Source organism: Salvelinus alpinus, chromosome 28 (assembly GCF_045679555.1).
Source record: "Salvelinus alpinus chromosome 28, SLU_Salpinus.1, whole genome shotgun sequence".
NCBI classification, from domain to species: Eukaryota; Metazoa; Chordata; class Actinopteri; order Salmoniformes; family Salmonidae; genus Salvelinus; species Salvelinus alpinus.
The window spans coordinates 47,570,078-47,593,402 of NC_092113.1; the positions used below are offsets into that span (position 1 = coordinate 47,570,078).

The window sequence follows — 23,325 nt, forward strand, 5'->3', positions numbered from 1 at the left end:
GTCAATGAATACGGCTGCACAGTATTGTTTCCTATCGATGGCGGTTACGATATCGTTTATGACCTTGAGCGTGGCTGAGGTGCACCCATGACCAGCTCTGAAACCAGATTGCATTGCGGAGAAGGTGTGGTGGGATTCGAAATGGTCGGTAAGCTGTTTGTTGACTTGGCTTTCGAAGACCTTAGAAAGGCAGGGTAGGATAGATATAGGTCTGTAGCAGTTAGGGTCAAGGGTGTCCCCCCCTTTGAAGAGGGGGATAACCGCAGCTGCTTTCCAATCTTTGGGGATCTCAGACGACACGAAAGAGAGGTTGAAGAGGCTAGTAATAGGGGTGGCAAATCTAGCATGGACATTACTGGATTGGTTATCTCTCTATCTAGCATGGACATTACTGGATTGGTTATCTGTCTCTCTCCATCGATCATGGACATGATTGGTTATCTCTCTCTCCATCGACCATGGACATGATTGGTTATCTCTCTATCTAGCATGGACATTACTGGATTGGTTATCTCTCTCTATCTAGCATGGACATTACTGGACTGGTTATCTCTCTCTCTCTAGCATGGACATTATTTGACTGGTTATCTCTCTCTATCTAGCATGGACATTACTGGATTGGTTATCTCTCTCTATCTAGCATGGACATTACTGGATTGGTTATCTCTCTCTATCTAGCATGGACATTACTGGATTGGTTATCTCTCTCTATCTAGCATGGACATTACTGGATTGGTTATCTCTCTCTATCTAGCATGGACATTACTGGATTGGTTATCTCTCTCTATCTAGCATGGACATTACTGGATTGGTTATCTCTCTCTATCTAGCATGGACATGATTGGATTGGTTATCTCTCTCTCCGTCGATCATGGACATTACTGGATTGGTTATCTCTCTCTCCATCGATCATGGACATGATTGGATTGGTTATCTCTCTCTCCATCGATCATGGACATGATTGGATTGGTTATCTGTACAGGGCAAACTAAATTAACCTCGGATCAAGTGTTTGGGACTATTTTGACACATGTATTTAACCCAGTTTTGATCTCTCCACACATTCATCTCGGTCATTACTCTCTCTCTCTCTCTCGCTCCTCCCTCTACCTCCACCCTCCCTCTAGATCACAGAGATCTTCAGTCTGGCCGACGGCAGCGAGTCCTGTGGTGACGGGAGCGAGGCAGCTCTGTTTGGGTTCCTGAGGGCCCTGCGCCGCACGGTGCTACCAGCCCACTGGGTCGGGGTCATGGCCAGGGGACCTCTATTACAACTCCTCCAGTGCTCTAAACTCTCCACCATGGCTGACACGGTTCTGCTGATCCAACCGGGCTTCTGTTTCCAGGTAGGGAACGAAAATGACTTCCAGCACAAGTTCAATTCAACTTAGGGTCCAGATGGCACCCTATTCCCTAAATTAACGCACGCACTTTTGACTACTCCTTTTGGTCTCGTTACGGATTAAGGTTTTAGGGCAGAAACGCCATACGTAACTTTGACACCTCCTTTTTTTTATCAGTCCGATTTTCCTTTTGGGCCTACAGCACCCAAAGCCTCACCTCCAAAGTATTTTACAACTTAATGTTAGAATGTTCCTCGTAAGTTTTTAAGTGTCTGTTTACAGAAAACCGAAGTATGGATTACAGTTTTGTCCAGGCCCATTGAGTACTTTTCAGGGCGAGGAACCATCTAACATTGTTGTAAAATACTGAACTTCCCCTTTAAGCTTCTGAACTACTGAAGGATGAGTTGAGCTTGTTATTGTGCATCGTCTTCAACCAGGTGACGGTACAGGGCCAGCCCCTGCTGCTGACCCACCCCCTGTACGAGGTCCACCCTCCCCGCCTCGGAACCATCACCCAGCTGGTCACTCTGCTGCTGGACCTGGAGACCCTGATGGTCTGCCCCGGCTTCCCTGTCAGGCAGCCCGCCCTGGAGGACAGGGGCATGGAGGTGAGACCCAGGAAGACTCCTGCCCTATGGGTCGATCTCCTGTTTCTGTAATGAGGCAGCTTGATGTACCAGTACACCCCCTGAACAGGGCACTAGTCTATCTCTGGCCCTTACTCCCAATCCAGCTCCTTAATGCTGAGTGGAACAGGTCCCAGTTTGATGGGTCGATCTCCTGTTTCTGTAATGAGGCAGCTTGATGTACCAGTACACCCCCTGAACAGGGCACTAGTCTATCTCTGGCCCTTACTCCCAATCCAGCTCCTTAATGCTGAGTGGAACAGGTCCCAGTTTGATGGGTCGATCTCCTGTTTCTGTAATGAGGCAGCTTGATGTACCAGTACACCCCCTGAACAGGGCACTAGTCTATCTCTGGCCCTTACTCCCAATCCAGCTCCTTAATGCTGAGTGGAACAGGTCCCAGTTTGATGGGTCGATCTCCTGTTTCTGTAATGAGGCAGCTTGATGTACCAGTACACCCCCTGAACAGGGCACTAGTCTATCTCTGGCCCTTACTCCCAATCCAGCTCCTTAATGCTGAGTGGAACAGGTCCCAGTTTGATAACCATTTTTCCAATACATCCAATATGTTATTTAAGAGCTACAAATACACTCCAAACTATATCTTCAGGTGTTTGTAAAAGCAGACTAAAGTCTCTAGAATGCATCTTTTAACATGTCATTGTGCAATACCTTTTTTATTTTATTTTTTTATTTTATTTTAATTTACAATGTCCCGTTTTACCGGTAGGTGATGGAGCCGGTCCTTTGTGTGAGGGCGGCCATCTGTGAACTGCTGGTCCCCCTGGAGGAGGAGAGGTGTGAGAGGTGTAGAGACATCGTGGAGGAGGAGGACCTAGAACTTGTGGAGGAGGGGGGACTGGAATTTGAGCTGGAGTTGGGGGAGGATGGGTGGGTGTAACAGGGTTGGAGGGTGTGACTGGAGAGTGGGTTTTGAACCCCCGGGACAAGACTCTGTTAGCCTGCTGAGCTAAATCCTAAACTTGTGTTAGTCCACCAAGCTAAAACTCTAGGCAGGTTTAACCTGTTATGCAAGTGTGGTTCACGGAACCACCTAAATACAGGAACCCAAGTCCAGGTTGCTCATCATACCAGCATGGTTCACCGTACAGGACTTTGTTTTTTGGAGAACCAGGACGTGGATGGGTACACCTCCAAACCAACGCAGAAGTGCCTGCGTATGATTGACATTCAATTTGGTGCTTTTAGAAATAGAATGACTAGAAAATCATTCTATTCATTGTATTTCTATGACTAGAATTCTGTCTTTAGTTATGGACATGACTGAAAATGTCTTCCAACACATCACGGGTCGTTTACCATTAGATCAGACCAGTGTTGTTTTTTACTTCTGTATTTGACACTTAATGTTGTTGGCATTTAAAACAAATGAAAGTTCTCAACACGAGGCAACTGGGATATCAACATGACTACTTGTCTTTGGTTTCTGGACCAGCCAATTTTTTTTTACATTAGTAATTTTTTTGTAAACAATTTTTATAGTTTTTTTTCCACTTTTTTTTAATTTCTTTTTTACATCGTTTTTTTCATTATTGTTTTTTTTTCAAACATTGTTTTTATTTTTTTAAACATTGTATTATTTTTAAAACATTTTTTTTGTTTTGTTTTGTTCATCAGTCATCACTGTATTTCATAGACTACATAACACACACACAGACTAGTAGCAATGTATGTATGGAAGACTGGCTGCTTAACATTCATTTAAGATCTAGTAACGTTATACGTACAGTACCAGTCAACAGTTTGGACACACCTACTCATTCAAGGGTTTTTCTTTGTGTCAAATTTTCTACATTGTAGAATAATAGTGAAGACATCAAAACTATGAAATAACACCTATGGAATCATGTTGTATCAGCTTTGCACACTCTTGGCGTTTTCTCAACCAGCTTCACCTGGAATGTTTTTCCAACATTCTTGAAATAGTGAAATATGCTGAGCACTTGTTGGCTGTTTTTCCTTCAGTCTGCGGTCCATCTCATCCCAAACCATCTAAATTGGGTTGAGGTCGGGTGATTGTGGAGGCCAGATCATCTGATGCAGCACTCCATCACCCATCTTTGGTCAAATAGCCCTTACACAGCCTGGAGGTGTGTTGGGTCATTGTCCTGTTGAAAAACAAATGATAGTCCCACTAAGCACAAACCAGATGGGATGGCGTATCCCTGCAGAATGCTGTCGTGTAGCCATGCTGGTTAAGTGTGCCTTGAATTCTAAATAAATCACTGACAGTGTTACCAGCAAAGCACCATCACACCTCCTCCTCCATGCTTCACGGTGGGAACCACACATGTGGAGATCATCTGTTCACCTACTCTCAAATTTGGACTCCAGACCAAAGGACAGATTTCCACAGGTCTAATGTCCATTGCTCGTGTTTCTTGGTTCAAGCAAGTCTCTTCTTATTATTGGTGTCCTTTAGTAGTGGTTTCTTTGCAGCAATTCGACTATGAAGGCCTGATTCACACAGTCTCCTCTGAACAGTTGATGTTGAGATGTGTCTGTTACTTGAACTCTGTGACGCATTTATTTGGGCTGCAATCTGAGGCTGGTAACTCTAATGAACTTATCCTCTGCAGCAGAGGTAACTCTGGGTCTTCCTTTCCTGTGGCGGTCCTCATGACAGCCAGTTTCATCATAGCGCTTGATGGTTTTTGCTACTGCATTTGAAGAAACTTTCAAAGTTCTTAATTTTCCAGATTGACTGACCTTCATGTCTTATTGTAATGATGGACTGTCGTTTCTCTTTGCTTATTTGAGCTGTTCTTGACATAATATGGACTTGGTATTTTACCAAATAGGGCTATCTTCTGTATACCTTCTACCTACCTTGTCACAACACAACTGATTGGCTCAAATGCATTAAGAAGGAAATTACTTCCACAAATTAACTTTTAACAAGGCACACCTGTTAATTGAAATGCATTTCAGGTGACTACCTCATCAAGCTGGTTGAGAGAAAGCCAAGAGTATGCAAAGCTGTCATCAAGGCCAATGGTGGCTACTTTGAAGAATCTCAAAATATATAAAATATATTTTAATTAGTTTAACACGTTTTTTGGTTACTACATGATTCAATATGTGATATTTCATAGTTTTGATCTCTTCACTATTATTCTACAATGTAGGAAAATTTTACAAATAAAGAAAACCCCTTTGAAGGGGGTAATTGTGTCCAAACTTTTGACTGGTACCATATCAATGTGTGTGTATGGAAGAATGGCTGCTCGACGGTAGGACTCTGTTTTATTTAAAAAGAGTTCATCAGCTATAATGGATCTTCTTAGATATCTTCCTGTTGCGGGAATATTTTTTTGCACGTTTTTTAAGAATGGCGCTAGCTAGTTTGTTCGTCTTTTCGAGAACTGTGAACTGCCACAAGTGACGTTACAAAGTAGAGAATACTGCTGCTTTAGCCGTTTCCAGATTACGGCATTCTACTTGCTTTTCTGGTTCGAAGTTCAGTTATTTTATTATTTCTGGTTCTATTTTCAGAGTTCTATTATTTCTGGTTCTATTTTCAGAGTTCTATTATTTCTGGTTCTATTTTCAGAGTTTTATTATTTCTGGTTCTATTTTCAGAGTTCTATTATTTCTGGTTCTATTTTCAGAGTTTTATTATTTCTGGTTCTATTTTCAGAGTTCTATTATTTCTGGTTCTATTTTCAGAGTTTTATTATTTCTGGTTCTATTTTCAGAGTTCTATTATTTCTGGTTCTATTTTCAGAGTTTTATTATTTCTGGTTCTATTTTCAGAGTTTCATTATTTCTGGTTCTATGTGAATTCAAATGCATTTTTTTTTTTTTTTTTACCATTTTACAGAACTAGACCACCACTATCTACTCACCCCCAGCTGACTGAACAAAGTGCTCACAGGCTGGCATACCCAATATTTTCCCTAGACAGTTGTAGTGTTGGAATGAAGCTCTGTGTAGGTAAACGTATTGATTATATCAATACACTGGACTGGATAGTCAGTGAGGAATGAGACATTGAGCACAATCACAAACTGTTACAAATGTAACAGGGACCCAATCACCTTTTATGTTCATATGTATTGTTCTCTTGACTTAGTTTTTTATTTTTTTTATGATTTTATATGTTGTTCACAGGAACAACGTGGTCCATATAAGGATATGTTGTTCGCAGGAACAACGTGGTCCATATAAGGATATGTTGTTCGCAGGAACAATGTGGTCCATATAAGGATATGTTGTTCGCAGGAACAATGTGGTCCATATAAGGATATGTTGTTCGCAGGAACAACGTGGTCCATATAAGGATATGTTGTCCATATAAGGACCACTCTGTTTGAATAGGAGACACATTTTTTTGCAATGACAACATCTTGTCTTTTTTTAAATTGAATTGAAGGTAATGGTCTGTGGAGATATTCAAGATGAAAGTGTTTTCTATTTTTTGCTCCAGAAACCTACTGTATTCTACTGGGAATGTCAGTTTGTTATGGTAAAGAAGTACTGGTTTACTTTTTATGGTGTGAATATTTGTATCAAAACTTGTAAAGGTATTAAACTTAAGTTTTATGGTTGTTGATCTCTCTGCTTTCACCGACCATGATCTCTCTGCTTTCACCAAAGACTAGAAGTCACTTAGGCTGTGTTTACACAAACAGACCAATTCTAATCTTTTGTCCAATTATTGGTCTTTTGACCAATCAGATCTTTTGCCAATCATTGGGTAAAAAGATCAGCATTTGGGCTGCCTGTGTAAACACATCTTTAGATTCTGTGAAAGAGTGCTTGGTAGACTCTGTACACCCCATAGACTTGGCATGCTGCTGCCGTGTGTTTAGGCTGTTGCTCAGCTCTTGTAGTGCTCGTCTCTGCCACCAGGAGGAGCCGTCCTCTCTTCTTAGCCAATGGCCCGGTGTACCGTTGACTGAGCACATTGAAAAGCAGTCACAGGTTGGTGGTGTTCTATGCTTCAAGGTTCTCACGCCATAAATTATACGTTGCTTCTTATGTTCTTTGTTAACAACAAAATGTAAGTCCATTTCATCTCAATGAGGTGATTTTGACAAACATTTATAAAAAAATATATTAAAGAAGTTATTTCCCTATCTGTTAAAAATATGTAATTTAGTCCTGTTGACCCCTACAGATTATATGTAATTTAGTCCTGTTGACGCCTAGACTGACCCCTACAGATTATATGTAATTTAGTCCTGTTGACGCCTAGACTGACCCCTACAGATTATATGTAATTTAGTCCTGTTGACGCCTAGGCTGACCCCTACAGATTATATGTAATTTAGTCCTGTTGACGCCTAGACTGACCCCTACAGATTATATGTAATTTAGTCCTGTTGACGCCTAGACTGACCCCTACAGATTATATGTAATTTAGTCCTGTTGACGCCTAGGCTGACCCCTACAGATTATATGTAATTTAGTCCTGTTGACGCCTAGGCTGACCCCTACAGATTATATGTAATTTAGTCCTGTTGACGCCTAGACTGACCCCTACAGATTATATGTAATTTAGTCCTGTTGACGCCTAGACTGACCCCTACAGATTATATGTAATTTAGTCCTGTTGACGCCTAGACTGACCCCTACAGATTATATGTAATTTAGTCCTGTTGACGCCTGGACTGACCCCTACAGATTATATGTAATTTAGTCCTGTTGACGCCTAGGCTGACCCCTACAGATTATATGTAATTTAGTCCTGTTGACGCCTAGACTGACCCCTACAGATTATATGTAATTTAGTCCTGTTGACGCCTAGACTGACCCCTACAGATTATATGTAATTTAGTCCTGTTGACGCCTAGACTGACCCCTACAGATTATATGTAATTTAGTCCTGTTGACGCCTGGACTGACCCCTACAGATTATATGTAATTTAGTCCTGTTGACGCCTAGGCTGACCCCTACAGATTATATGTAATTTAGTCCTGTTGACGCCTAGACTGACCCCTACAGATTATATGTAATTTAGTCCTGTTGACGCCTAGACTGACCCCTACAGATTATATGTAATTTAGTCCTGTTGACGCCTAGACTGACCCCTACAGATTATATGTAATTTAGTCCTGTTGACGCCTAGACTGACCCCTACAGATTATATGTAATTTAGTCCTGTTGACGCCTAGACTGACCCCTACAGATTATATGTAATTTAGTCCTGTTGACGCCTAGGCTGACCCCTACAGATTATATGTAATTTAGTCCTGTTGACGCCTAGACTGACCCCTACAGATTATATGTAATTTAGTCCTGTTGACGCCTAGACTGACCCCTACAGATTATATGTAATTTAGTCCTGTTGACGCCTAGACTGACCCCTACAGATTATATGTAATTTAGTCCTGTTGACGCCTAGACTGACCCCTACAGATTATATGTAATTTAGTCCTGTTGACGCCTAGACTGACCCCTACAGATTATATGTAATTTAGTCCTGTTGACGCCTAGACTGACCCCTACAGATTATATGTAATTTAGTCCTGTTGACGCCTAGACTGACCCCTACAGATTATATGTAATTTAGTCCTGTTGACGCCTAGGCTGACCCCTACAGATTATATGTAATTTAGTCCTGTTGACGCCTAGACTGACCCCTACAGATTATATGTAATTTAGTCCTGTTGACCCCTACAGATTATATGTAATTTAGTCCTGTTGACGCCTGGACTGACCCCTACAGATTATATGTAATTTAGTCCTGTTGACGCCTGGACTGACCCCTACAGATTATATGTAATTTAGTCCTGTTGACGCCTGGACTGACCCCTACAGATTATATGTAATTTAGTCCTGTTGACGCCTAGACTGACCCCTACAGATTATATGTAATTTAGTCCTGTTGACGCCTGGACTGACCCCTACAGATTATATGTAATTTAGTCCTGTTGACGCCTAGACTGACCCCTACAGATTATATGTAATTTAGTCCTGTTGACGCCTGGACTGACCCCTACAGATTATATGTAATTTAGTCCTGTTGACGCCTAGACTGACCCCTACAGATTATATGTAATTTAGTCCTGTTGACGCCTGGACTGACCCCTACAGATTATATGTAATTTAGTCCTGTTGACGCCTGGACTGACCCCTAAAAATTATGCGTATTCAAAAACATATTACGGCAAATTATTATGCTATAATATGTGCTATTTAGCCATCACTTTCATCCAAAGTATTTTACAATTATTAATTATTATTACATACATCTTACGTATGGGTGGTCCCGGGAAGTGAACCCACTACCCTGGCTTTACAAGCATCAGGCTCGACCAACAGCGCTACAATGGACCACGTTCCACACCTTGCTATCGTTCCACTTCTTTTCACTGCCCAAACACTATGACATATCTTTGATTTAGTCCCGTGTGGCTCAGTTGGTAGAGCATGGCGCTTGCAACGCCAGGGTTGTGGGTTCAATTCCCACGGGGGGACCAGGATGAATATGTATGAACTTTCCAATTTGTAAGTCGCTCTGGATAAGAGCGTCTGCTAAATGACTTAAATGTAAATGATTGTACCTTTTATTTACCTACGCAAGCCAATTTTAAGAACAAATTGTTATTTACAATGACGGCCTACCAAGAGGCAAAAGGCTTCCTGCGGGGATGGGGGCTGGGATTAAGAATGTAAACTTTCTCACACACACACACACACTCACTCACTCAATGACCCCTAAGAGAGGGGGGCTGGGATTAAGAGAGGGGTCATTGTGTGTGTGAGTAAATGCCTGCAGTAGAAAGGGCTCCTGTGTTTCTGTGAGAGGAAGAGGAACTGCTTTATAAAGGGAGTCTTGATTAAAGCCTTTTAAATCAAAGATACTGCTTCATTTAGACCTGCCATTACTGATTTACTTTCTCTCCTCCCTCTGTGTCTCTCTCGCTCTCTCTCCCTTTCTCTCTCTCCCCCTCTCTCTCCTTCTCCCTCTGTCTCTCTCTCTCCCCCTCTCTCTCCTTCTCCCTCTGTGTCTCTCCCTCTCATATATATATATATTATATTTGAGATTCTTCAAAGTCGCCACACTTTGCCTTGATGACAGAATGTCAAGTGTGCAAAGCTGTCATCAAGGCAAAGGGTGGCTACTTTGAAGAATATCAAATATATTTTGATTTGTTTAACACTTTTTTTTTTTGGTTACTACATAATTCCATATGTGTTATTTCATAGTTTTGATGTCTTCACTATTATTCTACAATGTAGAAAATTAGTAAAAATAAAGAAAAACCCTTGAATGAGTAGGTGTGTCCAAACTTATGACTGGTACTGTATTTCCCCCACAGACAATTCAGGTTCTGATATAAGTCCACGTCTTTGGGTAAGATTTGGCCTGTGTATTCCTAGGCCTTGGGAAACACTCCTTTCTTTCAGTTTATTTACAGTAAACCTATGAATAGATTAGATAATCCAATGAAAGAAAAACTCCATATCTATTCTGTTTCTCCTTCTATAAAGCAAAGCAATGACTGTTGATGTTGTGCCAACTGCCTCCTGATCCTGCTTCCGTCCCAAATACACTACATTGCGTCCCAAATACATTGCGTCCCAAATACACTACATTGCGTCCCAAATACACTACATTGTGTCCCAAATACACTACATTGTGTCCCAAATACACTACATTGCGACCCAAATGACACCCTATTCCCTTCATAGTACACTGCACCACCAACTGGCACCATATCCCCTTCATAGTGCACTACACTGCACCACCAACTGGCACCCTATCCCCTTCATAGTGCACTACACTGTACCACCAAATAGCACCCTATTCCCTTCATAGTACACTGCACCACCAAATAGCACCCTATTCCCTTCATAGTACACTGCACCACCAACTGGCACCCTATTCCCTTCATAGTGCACTACACTGCACCACCAAATAGCACCCTATCCCCTTCATAGTGCACTACACTGCACCACCAAATAGCACCCTATCCCCTTCATAGTGCACTACACTGCACCACCAAATAGCACCCTATCCCCTTCATAGTGCCCTACACTGCACCACCAAATAGCACCCTATCCCCTTCATAGTGCACTACACTGCACCACCAAATAGCACCCTATCCCCTTCATAGTGCACTACACTGCACCACCAAATAGCACCCTATCCCCTTCATAGTGCACTACACTGCACCCTATTCCCTTCATAGTGCACTACACTGCACCACCAACTGGCACCCTATCCCCTTCATAGTGCCCAGGGTCAAGTGTAATCTGCACTATACATGGAATAGGGTGCCATCTAACAAACGTAATGCTATTCGGGAGGCAGCCCTGGTTTATAATCTCTAACAAGGCTTTGGTGGATTAAAATACCGACATTTTAACCCCTAATCTACCGCAAACAGAAAACTGTCAGGATTCAGGAATACCTTTTCAACCATCTCTCTGCAAAGGAAATGCTTTGCTTTCTGCTTTTTTTTGGTCAATTTTGGAAATATGGTCAAATAATTGTATGTAGTCAATAGATAAACGCAGTGACTTGACGGATCAATGTTTTCCGAATTAGAACGTAAACAGCCTCCATATCAAAAAAATAAAATAAATTGAATTTATATGGAATTATTTGAATACCTATTCAGCGGCCATGAAAGAGTTAACCAGGCTGCGCGCTACTTTACGATATACCGATCAGCGGTGAATAGGAGGGACCGGATTGGTCCTTTCTCTGACTGTGTTAGTGGCTCAGTCTTTTCTCCTAGTTACTACATGGATACGGAAGATGTAGGCAGAGACAGCCTATTGATGGAGACCAAGAGCATGTGCGTTGCGTGCTCTCTCTCTATCCCTGGTGAATAGGCGTTTATGTTATATAGCCTCTCTCTCTCTCTCTCTCCCCATGCTGGAGGATGAAGAAACTAGCAAGCGAAGCATCTTTCTTTATCTTCTGCTAACCAGGATAAAGAAAACATCACCACATATGTTATTTGTAGGCTATATCTCCCTCCCAGTCCCGGGTTTGGATGCTGCACAGAAGGCGAGCACATGGAATATTCTGATGCGGATCTCGGAGGAACGAACCGGAGTGTGAGAAAGACGCAGAGGAACAAACCGGAGTGTGAGAAAGACGCAGAGGAACAAACCGGAGTGTGTGACAGACGCAGAGGAACAAACCGGAGTGTGTGACAGACGCAGAGGAACGAACCGGAGTGTGTAACAGACGCAGAGGAACAAACCGGAGTGTGTGACAGACGCAGAGGAACGAACCGGAGTGTGTGACAGACGCAGAGGAACGAACCGGAGTGTGTGACAGACGCAGAGGAACGAACCGGAGTGTGTGACAGACGCAGAGGAACGAACCGGAGTGTGTAACAGACGCAGAGGAACGAACCGGAGTGTGTGACAGACGCAGAGGAACGAACCAGAGTGTGTGAAAGACAGAACATCTCCATTGGTTTCCCATTATACCGGTCTACCCCAGGGCAGTGTAGAGATTGTACTGAAGATAAAAATAAAAACAGTTCATTCTGAATTGACGGTACCGGACCGCCAGGAACTACGAATAGATCTAAGGAAAGGAAGGTGTGTTTTGTTTTCCCTCACTCCTTCCACGAAGTCCGGTCCTAATGCCTGGTCGGTGCAGTGCACTTGGTCTTGTGTTGGTGTACTGAATGAGCTCTCTCGGAAGAGGCGATCTGGCCACGTTGCCGCCACACCGTGTTGTGTTATTGTGATATATGTTCACTCGCCCGAACAGGCAACAGGCTATGAATGGGACGTGTTATTCTGTTGCTCGCTGCTTGTTAGTTTTGCGTCTCATCATGATCAACGTGTCGGTATGATACAGACACCCTCACCGTATAGGTGCAGTCGTAGAGGACTCCGGGACTGGACCAGTCACACTTTAAACGTTTATTCCATGAAGATTCGGGGAAGAATTTCAGAGATGTTTTTGCTGCCACATTCGGGAGTCGATTCTTGGCATTCATAAAGGCGTTCTAAATCTCTTCAAACAGGTAGGCTACTTTTTGACATTTATTTTTAACCTTTTATTTAACTAGGCAAGTCAGTTAATAATAACACATTCTTAATTTACAATGATGGCCAACCCCCCCCCCCCCCGGCCAAACCCTCCCCTAACCCGTACAATGCTGGGACCAATTGTGCTCTGCCCTATGGGACTCACGATCACAGCCAGTTGTGATACAGCCCGGGGATCGAACCAGGGTCTGTGGTGACCGCCTCTAGCACTGAGGTGCAGTGCCTTAGACCGCTATGCCACTCGCGAGACCCTAAGCATATATCTCTGCCCCCACCCTATCCACACACGCCCTCCATTGTTTATTCCGTATCAGAGGAAACACTAAAGTGTTCTGGTTGATTATGCTGCATTGCTGTTTACATGTTTTTGATAAGCCTACTCAATGCTTGTGTGTGTCAAGGGCGGGGCGGGGGTGTAGCCAGTCGGGTCAGTGTCTGGATGTTATGCCTTCCGGAAGCCTGTGGTTGAGCGGTAGGTCTCTGCTCCTTAACCCTCTCCACGTTGGAACAGAGCAGAGCGCCACGTGTTGTTTTGTTGCGACTGCTATGATACTGACCTCAATTGCAGTTCTGCTTTATTTACATCTGTGGCTGGATAGCAACGTAAAGATGGGCTTTAATAACAACTAATGATATAGGTGACTTTGTATTTCTCATTTGGGACGCATGCCCTGTTTTAACGGGTCAACGCAGGCTAACCCTGTACCTCTTAATCCCCGTGCCTTTAGCTCAGCAGGCTAACCCTGTACCTCCTCATCCCCGTGCCTTTAGCTCAGCAGGCTAACCCTGTACCTCCTCATCCCCGTGCCTTTAGCTCAGCAGGCTAACCCTGTACCTCCTCATCCCCGTGCCTTTAGCTCAGCAGGCTAACCCTGTAACCTCCTCATCCCCGTGCCTTTAGCTCAGCAGGCTAACCCTGTAACCTCCTCATCCCCGTGCCTTTAGCTCAGCAGGCTAACCCTGTAACCTCCTCATCCCCGTGCCTTTAGCTCAGCAGGCTAACCCTGTAACCTCCTCATCCCCGTGCCTTTAGCTCAGCAGGCTAACCCTGTAACCTCCTCATCCCCGTGCCTTTAGCTCAGCAGGCTAACCCTGTACCTCCTCATCCCCGGTGCCTTTAGCTCAGCAGGCTAACCCTGTAACCTCCTCATCCCCGTGCCTTTAGCTCAGCAGGCTAACCCTGTAACCTCCTCATCCCGTGCCTTTTTACGATATATGAGAAGGGTTTCTTACTGACCTCTAGTGTTAGTGCTTCATACATTCCATTTCTACATGCCACGATTTGAATCACTTTTACATACTATGGGATGATTATTTTGGGGGGAATGTGTAAGAATCTATTTGACACATTTATTGTTCTGTGTAATTTTACCCCAAAATTTTATATTTTTATTACGTATATTACGTATTTCTCATTTGGGACGCATGCCCTGTTTTAACAGGTCAACGCAGGCTAACCCTGTACCTCTTAATCCCCGTGCCTTTAGCTCAGCAGGCTAACCCTGTACCTCCTCATCCCCGTGCCTTTAGCTCAGCAGGCTAACCCTGTACCTCCTCATCCCCGTGCCTTTAGCTCAGCAGGCTAACCCTGTACCTCCTCATCCCCGTGCCTTTAGCTCAGCAGGCTAACCCTGTACCTCCTCATCCCCGTGCCTTTAGCTCAGCAGGCTAACCCTGTACCTCCTCATCCCCGTGCCTTTAGCTCAGCAGGCTAACCCTGTACCTCCTCATCCCCGTGCCTTTAGCTCAGCAGGCTAACCCTGTACCTCCTCATCCCCGTGCCTTTAGCTCAGCAGGCTAACCCTGTAACCTCCTCATCCCCGTGCCTTTAGCTCAGCAGGCTAACCCTGTAACCTCCTCATCCCCGTGCCTTTAGCTCAGCAGGCTAACCCTGTACCTCCTCATCCCCGTGCCTTTAGCTCAGCAGGCTAACCCTGTACCTCCTCATCCCCGTGCCTTTAGCTCAGCAGGCTAACCCTGTACCTCCTCATCCCCGTGCCTTTAGCTCAGCAGGCTAACCCTGTAACCTCCTCATCCCCGTGCCTTTAGCTCAGCAGGCTAACCCTGTACCTCCTCATCCCCGTGCCTTTAGCTCAGCAGGCTAACCCTGTACCTCCTCATCCCCGTGCCTTTAGCTCAGCAGGCTAACCCTGTAACCTCCTCATCCCCGTGCCTTTAGCTCAGCAGGCTAACCCTGTAACCTCCTCATCCCCGTGCCTTTAGCTCAGCAGGCTAACCCTGTACCTCCTCATCCCCGTGCCTTTAGCTCAGCAGGCTAACCCTGTACCTCCTCATCCCCGTGCCTTTAGCTCAGCAGGCTAACCCTGTAACCTCCTCATCCCCGTGCCTTTAGCTCAGCAGGCTAACCCTGTACCTCCTCATCCCCGTGCCTTTAGCTCAGCAGGCTAACCCTGTAACCTCCTCATCCCCGTGCCTTTAGCTCAGCAGGCTAACCCTGTAACCTCCTCATCCCCGTGCCTTTAGCTCAGCAGGCTAACCCTGTAACCTCCTCATCCCCGTGCCTTTAGCTCAGCAGGCTAACCCTGTAACCTCCTCATCCCCGTGCCTTTAGCTCAGCAGGCTAACCCTGTAACCTCCTCATCCCCGTGCCTTTAGCTCAGCAGGCTAACCCTGTAACCTCCTCATCCCCGTGCCTTTAGCTCAGCAGGCTAACCCTGTAACCTCCTCATCCCCGTGCCTTTAGCTCAGCAGGCTAACCCTGTAACCTCCTCATCCCCGTGCCTTTAGCTCAGCAGGCTAACCCTGTACCTCCTCATCCTGAACAAAAATATAAACACAACATGTAAAGTGTTGGTCCCGTGTTTCATGAGCTGAAATAAAAGATCCCAGAAATGTTCCATACGCACAAAAATATTATTTCTCTCAAATTTTGTTCACACATTTGTTTACATCCCTGTTAGTGAGCATTTCTCCTTTGCTAACATAATCCATCCACCTGGCAGGTGTGACATATCATGATCATTACACAGGCACACCTTGTGCTGGGGACAATAAAAGGCAACTCTAAAATGTGCAGTTTTGTCACACAACACAATGCCACAGATGTCTCAGGTTTTGAGGGTGTGCAATTGGCATGCTGATTGCAGGAATGTCCGCTAGAACTGTTGCCAGAGAATTGAATTTCTCTACCATAAGCCGCCTCAAATTTTGTTTTAGAGAATTTGGCAGTACGTCCAACCAGCCTCACAACCGGGCGAGCAGTTTGCTGATGTCAACGTTGTGAACAGAGTGCCCCATGGTGGGGTTATGGTATGGGCAGGCATAAACTACAGACAATGAACACAATTATATTTTATCGTTGGCAATGTGAATGCAAAGAAATACCGTAACAATATCCTGAGGTCATTCACCGTCACCACATGTTTCATGATAATGCACAGCCCCATGTCCCAAGGATCTGGACACAATTCCTGGAAGCTGAAAATGTCCCAGTTCTTCCATGGCCTGCATACTCACCAGACATGTCACCCATTGAGCATGTTTGGGATGCTCTGGATTGACGTGTACAACAGCGTGTTCCAGTTCCCGCCAATATCCAGCAACTTCCCACAGCCATTGAAGAGGAGTGGGATAATATTCCACAATCAACAGCCTGATCAACTCCATGTGAAGGAGATGTGTCCCGCTGCATGAGGCAAATGGTGGTCACACCAGATACTGACTGGTTCGGATCCACGGCCCTACCTTGTTTTAAGGTATCTGTGACCAACAGATGCACATCTGTATTCCCAGTCATGTGAAATCCATAGATTTAGGGGCCTAATGAATTTATTTAAATTGACTGATTTCCTTTATATGAACTGTAACTCAGTAAAATCTTTGAAATTGTTGCATGTTGCGTTTTATATTTTTGTTCAGTTTATATAGAAGAGAGCACGAGAGGTCCCACCACCGACCCTGTAACCACACCCCTCCCTCCTTCCTGTCTCTCCTCTCACACTGACCCCTAACAGGTAGCCTCCTGTTACAGCCTGTCTCTCTTACACTGAACCGTAACAGGTAGCCTCCTGTTACAGCCTGTCTCTCTTACACTGAACCGTAACAGGTAGCCTCCTGTTACAGCCTGTCTCTCTCACACTGAACCGTAACAGGTAGCCTCCTGTTACAGCCTGTCTCTCTCACACTGACCCGTAACAGGTAGCCTCCTGTTACAGCCTGTCTCTCTTACACTGAACCGTAACAGGTAGCCTCCTGTTACAGCCTGTCTCTCTTACACTGAACCGTAACAGGTAGCCTCCTGTTACAGCCTGTCTCTCTCACAGTGACCCGTAACAGGTAGCCTCCTGTTACAGCCTGTCTCTCTCACACTGACCCGTAACAGGTAGCCTCCTGTTACAGCCTGTCTCTCTTACACTGAACCGTAACAGGTAGCCTCCTGTTACAGCCTGTCTCTCTCACACTGAACCGTAACAGGTAGCCTCCTGTTACAGCCTGTCTCTCTTACACTGAACCGTAACAGGTAGCCTCCTGTTACAGCCTGTCTCTCTCACACTGACCCGTAACAGGTAGCCTCCTGTTACAGCCTGTCTCTCTCACACTGACCCGTAACAGGTAGCCTCCTGTTACAGCCTGTCTCTCTCACACTGAACCGTAACAGGTAGCCTCCTGTTACAGCCTGTCTCTCTCACACTGACCCGTAACAGGTAGCCTCCTGTTACAGCCTGTCTCTCTCACACTGAACCGTAACAGGTAGCCTCCTGTTACAGCCTGTCTCTCTCACACTGAACCGTAACAGGTAGCCTCCTGTTACAGCCTGTCTCTCTCACACTGAACCGTAACAGGTAGCCTCCTGTTACAGCCTGTCTCTCTCACACTGAACCGTAACAGGTAGCCTCCTGTTACAGCCTGTCTCTCTTACACTGAACCGTAACAGGTAGCCTCCTGTTACAGCCTGTCTCTCTCACAGTGACCCGTAACAGGTAGCCTCCTGTTACAGCCTGTCTCTCTCACAGTGACCCGTAACAGGTAGCCTCCTGTTACAGCCTGTCTCTCTCACACTGACCCGTAACAGGTAGCCTCCTGTTACAGCCTGTCTCTCTTACACTGAACCGTAACAGGTAGCCTCCTGTTACAGCCTGTCTCTCTCACACTGAACCGTAACAGGTAGCCTCCTGTTACAGCCTGTCTCTCTCACACTGAACCGTAACAGGTAGCCTCCTGTTACAGCCTGTCTCTCTTACACTGAACCGTAACAGGTAGCCTCCTGTTACAGCCTGTCTCTCTCACACTGACCCGTAACAGGTAGCCTCCTGTTACAGCCTGTCTCTCTCACACTGACCCGTAACAGGTAGCCTCCTGTTACAGCCTGTCTCTCTCACACTGAACCGTAACAGGTAGCCTCCTGTTACAGCCTGTCTCTCTCACACTGACCCGTAACAGGTAGCCTCCTGTTACAGCCTGTCTCTCTCACACTGACCCGTAACAGGTAGCCTCCTGTTACAGCCTGTCTCTCTCACACTGACCCGTAACAGGTAGCCTCCTGTTACAGCCTGTCTCTCTCACACTGACCCGTAACAGGTAGCCTCCTGTTACAGCCTGTCTCTCTTACACTGAACCGTAACAGGTAGCCTCCTGTTACAGCCTGTCTCTCTTACACTGAACCGTAACAGGTAGCCTCCTGTTACAGCCTGTCTCTCTCACACTGAACCGTAACAGGTAGCCTCCTGTTACAGCCTGTCTCTCTTACACTGAACCGTAACAGGTAGCCTCCTGTTACAGCCTGTCTCTCTCACACTGACCCGTAACAGGTAGCCTCCTGTTACAGCCTGTCTCTCTCACACTGAACCGTAACAGGTAGCCTCCTGTTGTTACTGGTAGTCGGCTCTGGTGTGTTGTCATGTGGAAACAATTGAGATGAAACGCACAGACAAGCACCGTCCATTTTCCACTTATTGCTCCAAGGACTATTTTAGTCGATGTTTACGATCTTGTCCTTGTTTACGATTATCATGGTAAGTTATTTTGGTTAAACATGGTATTATATATATATATATATATGACACAGTGCAGCAGTGACTGTTTACTACAGACATTAGTTGGCTTTCTATTAGTGGAGACATAAGGTCTTTCATTGTGACCAATGTCATTATCTAGATTACACATTAAAGGTGGCAGCGACAGAGGAGAGAGCAACGGGGGGGATGAGGAGAGAGCAATGGGAGGATGAGGAAGAGGAGAGAGCAACGGGGAGATGAGGAGAGAGCAACGGGAGGATGAGGAGAGAGCAACGGGGGGGGATGAGGAGAGAGCAACGGGGGGATGAGGAGAGAGCAACGGGGGGGATGAGGAGAGGGCAACGGGGGGATGAGGAGAGAGCAACGGGGGGGGGATGAGGAAGAGGAGAGAGCAACGGGAGGATGAGGAAGAGGAGAGAGCAACGGGGAGATGAGGAGAGAGCAACGGGAGGATGAGGAGAGAGCAACGGGGGGGGGAGGAGAGAGCAACGGGGGGATGAGGAGAGAGTAACGGGGGGGATGAGGAGAGAGCAACGGGGGGATGAGGAGAGAGCAACGGGGGGATGAGGAGAGAGCAACGGGGGGGGATGAGGAGAGAGCAACGGGGGGATGAGGAGAGAGCAACGGGGGGGATGAGGAGAGAGCAACGGGGGGATGAGGAGAGAGCAACGGGGGGGATGAGGAGAGAGCAACGGGGGGATGAGGAGAGAGCAACGGGGAGATGAGGAGAGAGCAACGGGGAGATGAGGAGAGAGCAACGGGGGGATGAGGACAGAGCAACGGGGGGATGAGGAGAGAGCAACGGGGGGATGAGGAGAGAGCAACGGGGAGATGAGGAGAGAGCAACGGGGAGATGAGGAGAGAGCAACGGGGAGATGAGGAGAGAGCAACGGGGGGATGAGGAGAGAGCAACGGGGGGATGAGGAGAGAGCAACGGGGAGATGAGGAAGAGGAGAGAGCAACGGGGAGATGAGGAGAGAGCAACGGGGAGATGAGGAGAGAGCAACGGGGAGATGAGGATAGAGCAACGGGGAGATGAGGAGAGAGCAACGGGGAGATGAGGAGAGAGCAACGGGGAGATGAGGAGAGAGCAACGGGGAGATGAGGAGAGAGCAACGGGGAGATGAGGAGAGAGCAACGGGGAGATGAGGAGAGAGCAACGGGGAGATGAGGAAGAGGAGAGAGCAACGGGGAGATGAGGAGAGGGAGATGAGGAGAGAGCAACGGGGAGATGAGGAGAGCGCAACGGGGAGATGAGGCGAGAGCAACGGGGGGATGAGGAGAGAGCAACGGGGGGATGAGGCGAGAGCAACGGGGGGATGAGGAGAGAGCAACGGGGGGATGAGGAGAGAGCAACGGGGGGATGAGGAGAGAGCAACGGGGGGATGAGGAGAGAGCAACGGGGGGATGAGGGAGAGGAGAGAGCAACGGGGAGATGAGGAAGAGGAGAGAGCAACGGGGAGATGAGGAGAGAGAAACGGGGAGATGAGGAGAGAGCACCTGGGAGAGAGCAATGGGGAGATGAGGAAGAGGAGAGTGCAATGGGGAGATGAGGAAGAGGAGAGAGCAACGGGAGGAAGTGGAGAGAGCAATGGGGCGATGAGGAAGAGGAGAGAGCAACGGGGAGATGAGGAAGAGGATAGAGCAACAGGGTGATGAGGAAGAGGAGAGAGCAACGGGTTGATGAGGAAGAGGAGAGAGCAATGGGGTGTTGACGAAGAGGAGAGAGCAATGGGGTGTTGAGGAAGAGGAGAGAGCAACGGGGGGATGAGGAAGAGTAGAGAGCAACGGGGGGATGAGGAAGAGGAGAGAGCAACAGGGAGATGAAGAGGAGAGAGCAACAGGGAGATGAAGAGGAGAAGGCAACGGGGAGATGAGGAAGAGGAGAGAGGAACGGGAGGAAGTGGAGAGAGCAAGACAGAGAGAGAGACTCATTAGCATCTCATTAGTGTGCAAGATCTTGAGAATCAGCTGTACATGTGATGGAAGAGTGCACTGTGCATGCAGAGTGTTGCAATTCCATTGAATTTGGGATAGTTGAACCAAAATATAACACAAGACCTAGAGTTGCCTTATGTGTATCCCACTAAAAGGTTCACTGTTATAAGCTAACTTTTTGGATGAATTTAAGCAAAATTCCCCAAATTCCAGGGCCTAACTTACCATGAAAAATAACCCTAACCCTAACCCTACTTAGGATAGACCTCTCTATGTCTGTTACTAATTAGTCACTTAGGATAGATCTCTCTCTGTCTGTTACTAATTAGTCACTTAGGATAGACCTCTCTATGTCTGTTACTAATTAGTCACTTAGGATAGACCTCTCTCTGTCTGTTACTAATTAGTCACTTAGGATAGACCTCTCTCTGTCTGTTACTAATTAGTCACTTAGGATAGACCTCTCTCTGTCTGTTACTAATTAGTCACTTAGGATAGACCTCTCTATGTCTGTTACTAATTAGTCACTTAGGATAGACCTCTCTCTGTCTGTCACTAATTAGTCACTTAGGATAGACCTCTCTCTGTCTGTTACTAATTAGTCACTTAGGGTAGACCTCTCTCTGTCTGTTACTAATTAGTCACTTAGGATAGACCTCTCTCTGTCTGTTACTAATTAGTCACTTAGGATAGACCTCTCTCTGTCTGTTACTAATTAGTCACTTAGGATAGACCTCTGTCTGTTACTAATTAGTCACTTAGGATAGACCTCTCTCTGTCTGTTACTAATTAGTCACTTAGGATAGACCTCTCTCTGTCTGTTACTAATTAGTCACTTAGGATAGACCTCTCTCTGTCTGTTAATAATTAGTCACTTAGGATAGACCTCTCTCTGTCTGTTACTAATTAGTCACTTAGGATAGACCTCTCTCTGTCTGTTACTAATTAGTCACTTAGGATAGACCTCTCTCTGTCTGTTACTAATTAGTCACTTAGGATAGACCTCTCTCTGTCTGTTACTAATTAGTCACTTAGGATAGACCTCTCTCTGTCTGTTACTAATTAGTCACTTAGGACAGACCTCTCTCTGTCTGTTACTAATTAGTCACTTAGGATAGACCTCTCTCTGTCTGTTACTAATTAGTCACTTAGGATAGACCTCTCTTTGTCTGTTACTAATTAGTCACTTAGGATAGACCTCTCTCTGTCTGTTACTAATTAGTCACTTAGGATAGACCTCTCTCTGTCTGTTAATAATTAGTCGCTTAGGATAGACCTCTTTATGTCTGTTACCAATTAGTCACTTAGGATAGATCTCTCTCTGTTACTAATTAGTCACTTAGGATAGACCTCTGTCTGTTACTATTTCGTCACTTAGGATAGATCTCTGTCTGTCTGTTACTAATTAGTCACTTAGGATAGATCTCTCTCTGTCTGTTACTAATTAGTCACTTAGGATAGATCTCTCTCTGTCTGTTACTAATTAGTCACTTAGGATAGACCTCTCTATGTCTGTTACTAATTAGTCACTTAGGATAGACCTCTCTCTGTCTGTCACTAATTAGTCACTTAGGATAGACCTCTCTCTGTCTGTTACTAATTAGTCACTTAGGATAGACCTCTCTCTATCTGTTACTAATTAGTCACTTAGGATAGACCTCTCTCTGTCTGTTACTAATTAGTCACTTAGGATAGACCTCTCTCTGTCTGTTACTAATTAGTCACTTAGGATAGACCTCTCTCTGTCTGTTACTAATTAGTCACTTAGGATAGACCTCTCTCTGTCTGTTACTAATTAGTCACTTAGGATAGACCTCTCTCTGTCTGTTACTAATTAGTCACTTAGGATAGACCTCTCTCTGTCTGTTACTAATTAGTCACTTAGGATAGACCTCTCTCTGTCTGTTACTAATTAGTCACTTAGGATAGACCTCTCTCTGTCTGTTACTAATTAGTCACTTAGGATAGACCTCTCTCTGTCTGTTACTAATTAGTCACTTAGGATAGACCTCTCTCTGTCTGTTACTAATTAGTCACTTAGGATAGACCTCTCTCTGTCTGTTACTAATTAGTCACTTAGGATAGACCTCTCTCTGTCTGTTACTAATTAGTCACTTAGGATAGACCTCTCTCTGTCTGTTAATAATTGAGTCGCTTAGGATAGACCTCTCTATGTCTGTTACTAATTAGTCACTTAGGATATACCTCTCTCTGTTACTAATTAGTCACTTAGGATAGACCTCTGTCTGTTACTATTTCGTCACTTAGGATAGACCTCTGTCTGTTACTAATTAGTCACTTAGGATAGACCTCTCTCGTCTGTTACTAATTAGTCACTTAGGATAGATCTCTCTGTCTGTTACTAATTAGTCACTTAGGATAGACCTCTCTCTGTCTGTTACTAATTAGTCACTTAGGATAGATCTCTCTCTGTCTGTTACTAA

The 23,325-nt window shown here is 45.4% G+C and overlaps 2 protein-coding genes across 2 annotated transcripts in view; both read left to right on the forward strand.

Annotated features, from left to right (window-relative positions):
- Positions 1 to 6,543, forward strand: part of mbd1a (methyl-CpG binding domain protein 1a) — a 43,575-nt gene extending 37,032 nt beyond the window's left edge. Inside the window, exons 19-21 of the mRNA XM_071373330.1 lie at positions 1,128 to 1,346; positions 1,784 to 1,954; positions 2,703 to 6,543. Of these exons, the coding sequence (XP_071229431.1) occupies positions 1,128 to 1,346; positions 1,784 to 1,954; positions 2,703 to 2,873 (561 nt within the window). The 3' untranslated portion in view covers positions 2,874 to 6,543. The remainder of the gene's footprint in view (positions 1 to 1,127; positions 1,347 to 1,783; positions 1,955 to 2,702) is intronic.
- A 5,171-nt stretch (positions 6,544 to 11,714) lies between these two features.
- The window catches only part of ccdc120a (coiled-coil domain containing 120a), a 157,272-nt gene continuing 145,661 nt past the window's right edge, over positions 11,715 to 23,325 (forward strand). The window contains exon 1 of the mRNA XM_071373337.1: positions 11,715 to 12,943. The gene's annotated coding sequence lies outside the window, so the exon portion shown is untranslated. The remainder of the gene's footprint in view (positions 12,944 to 23,325) is intronic.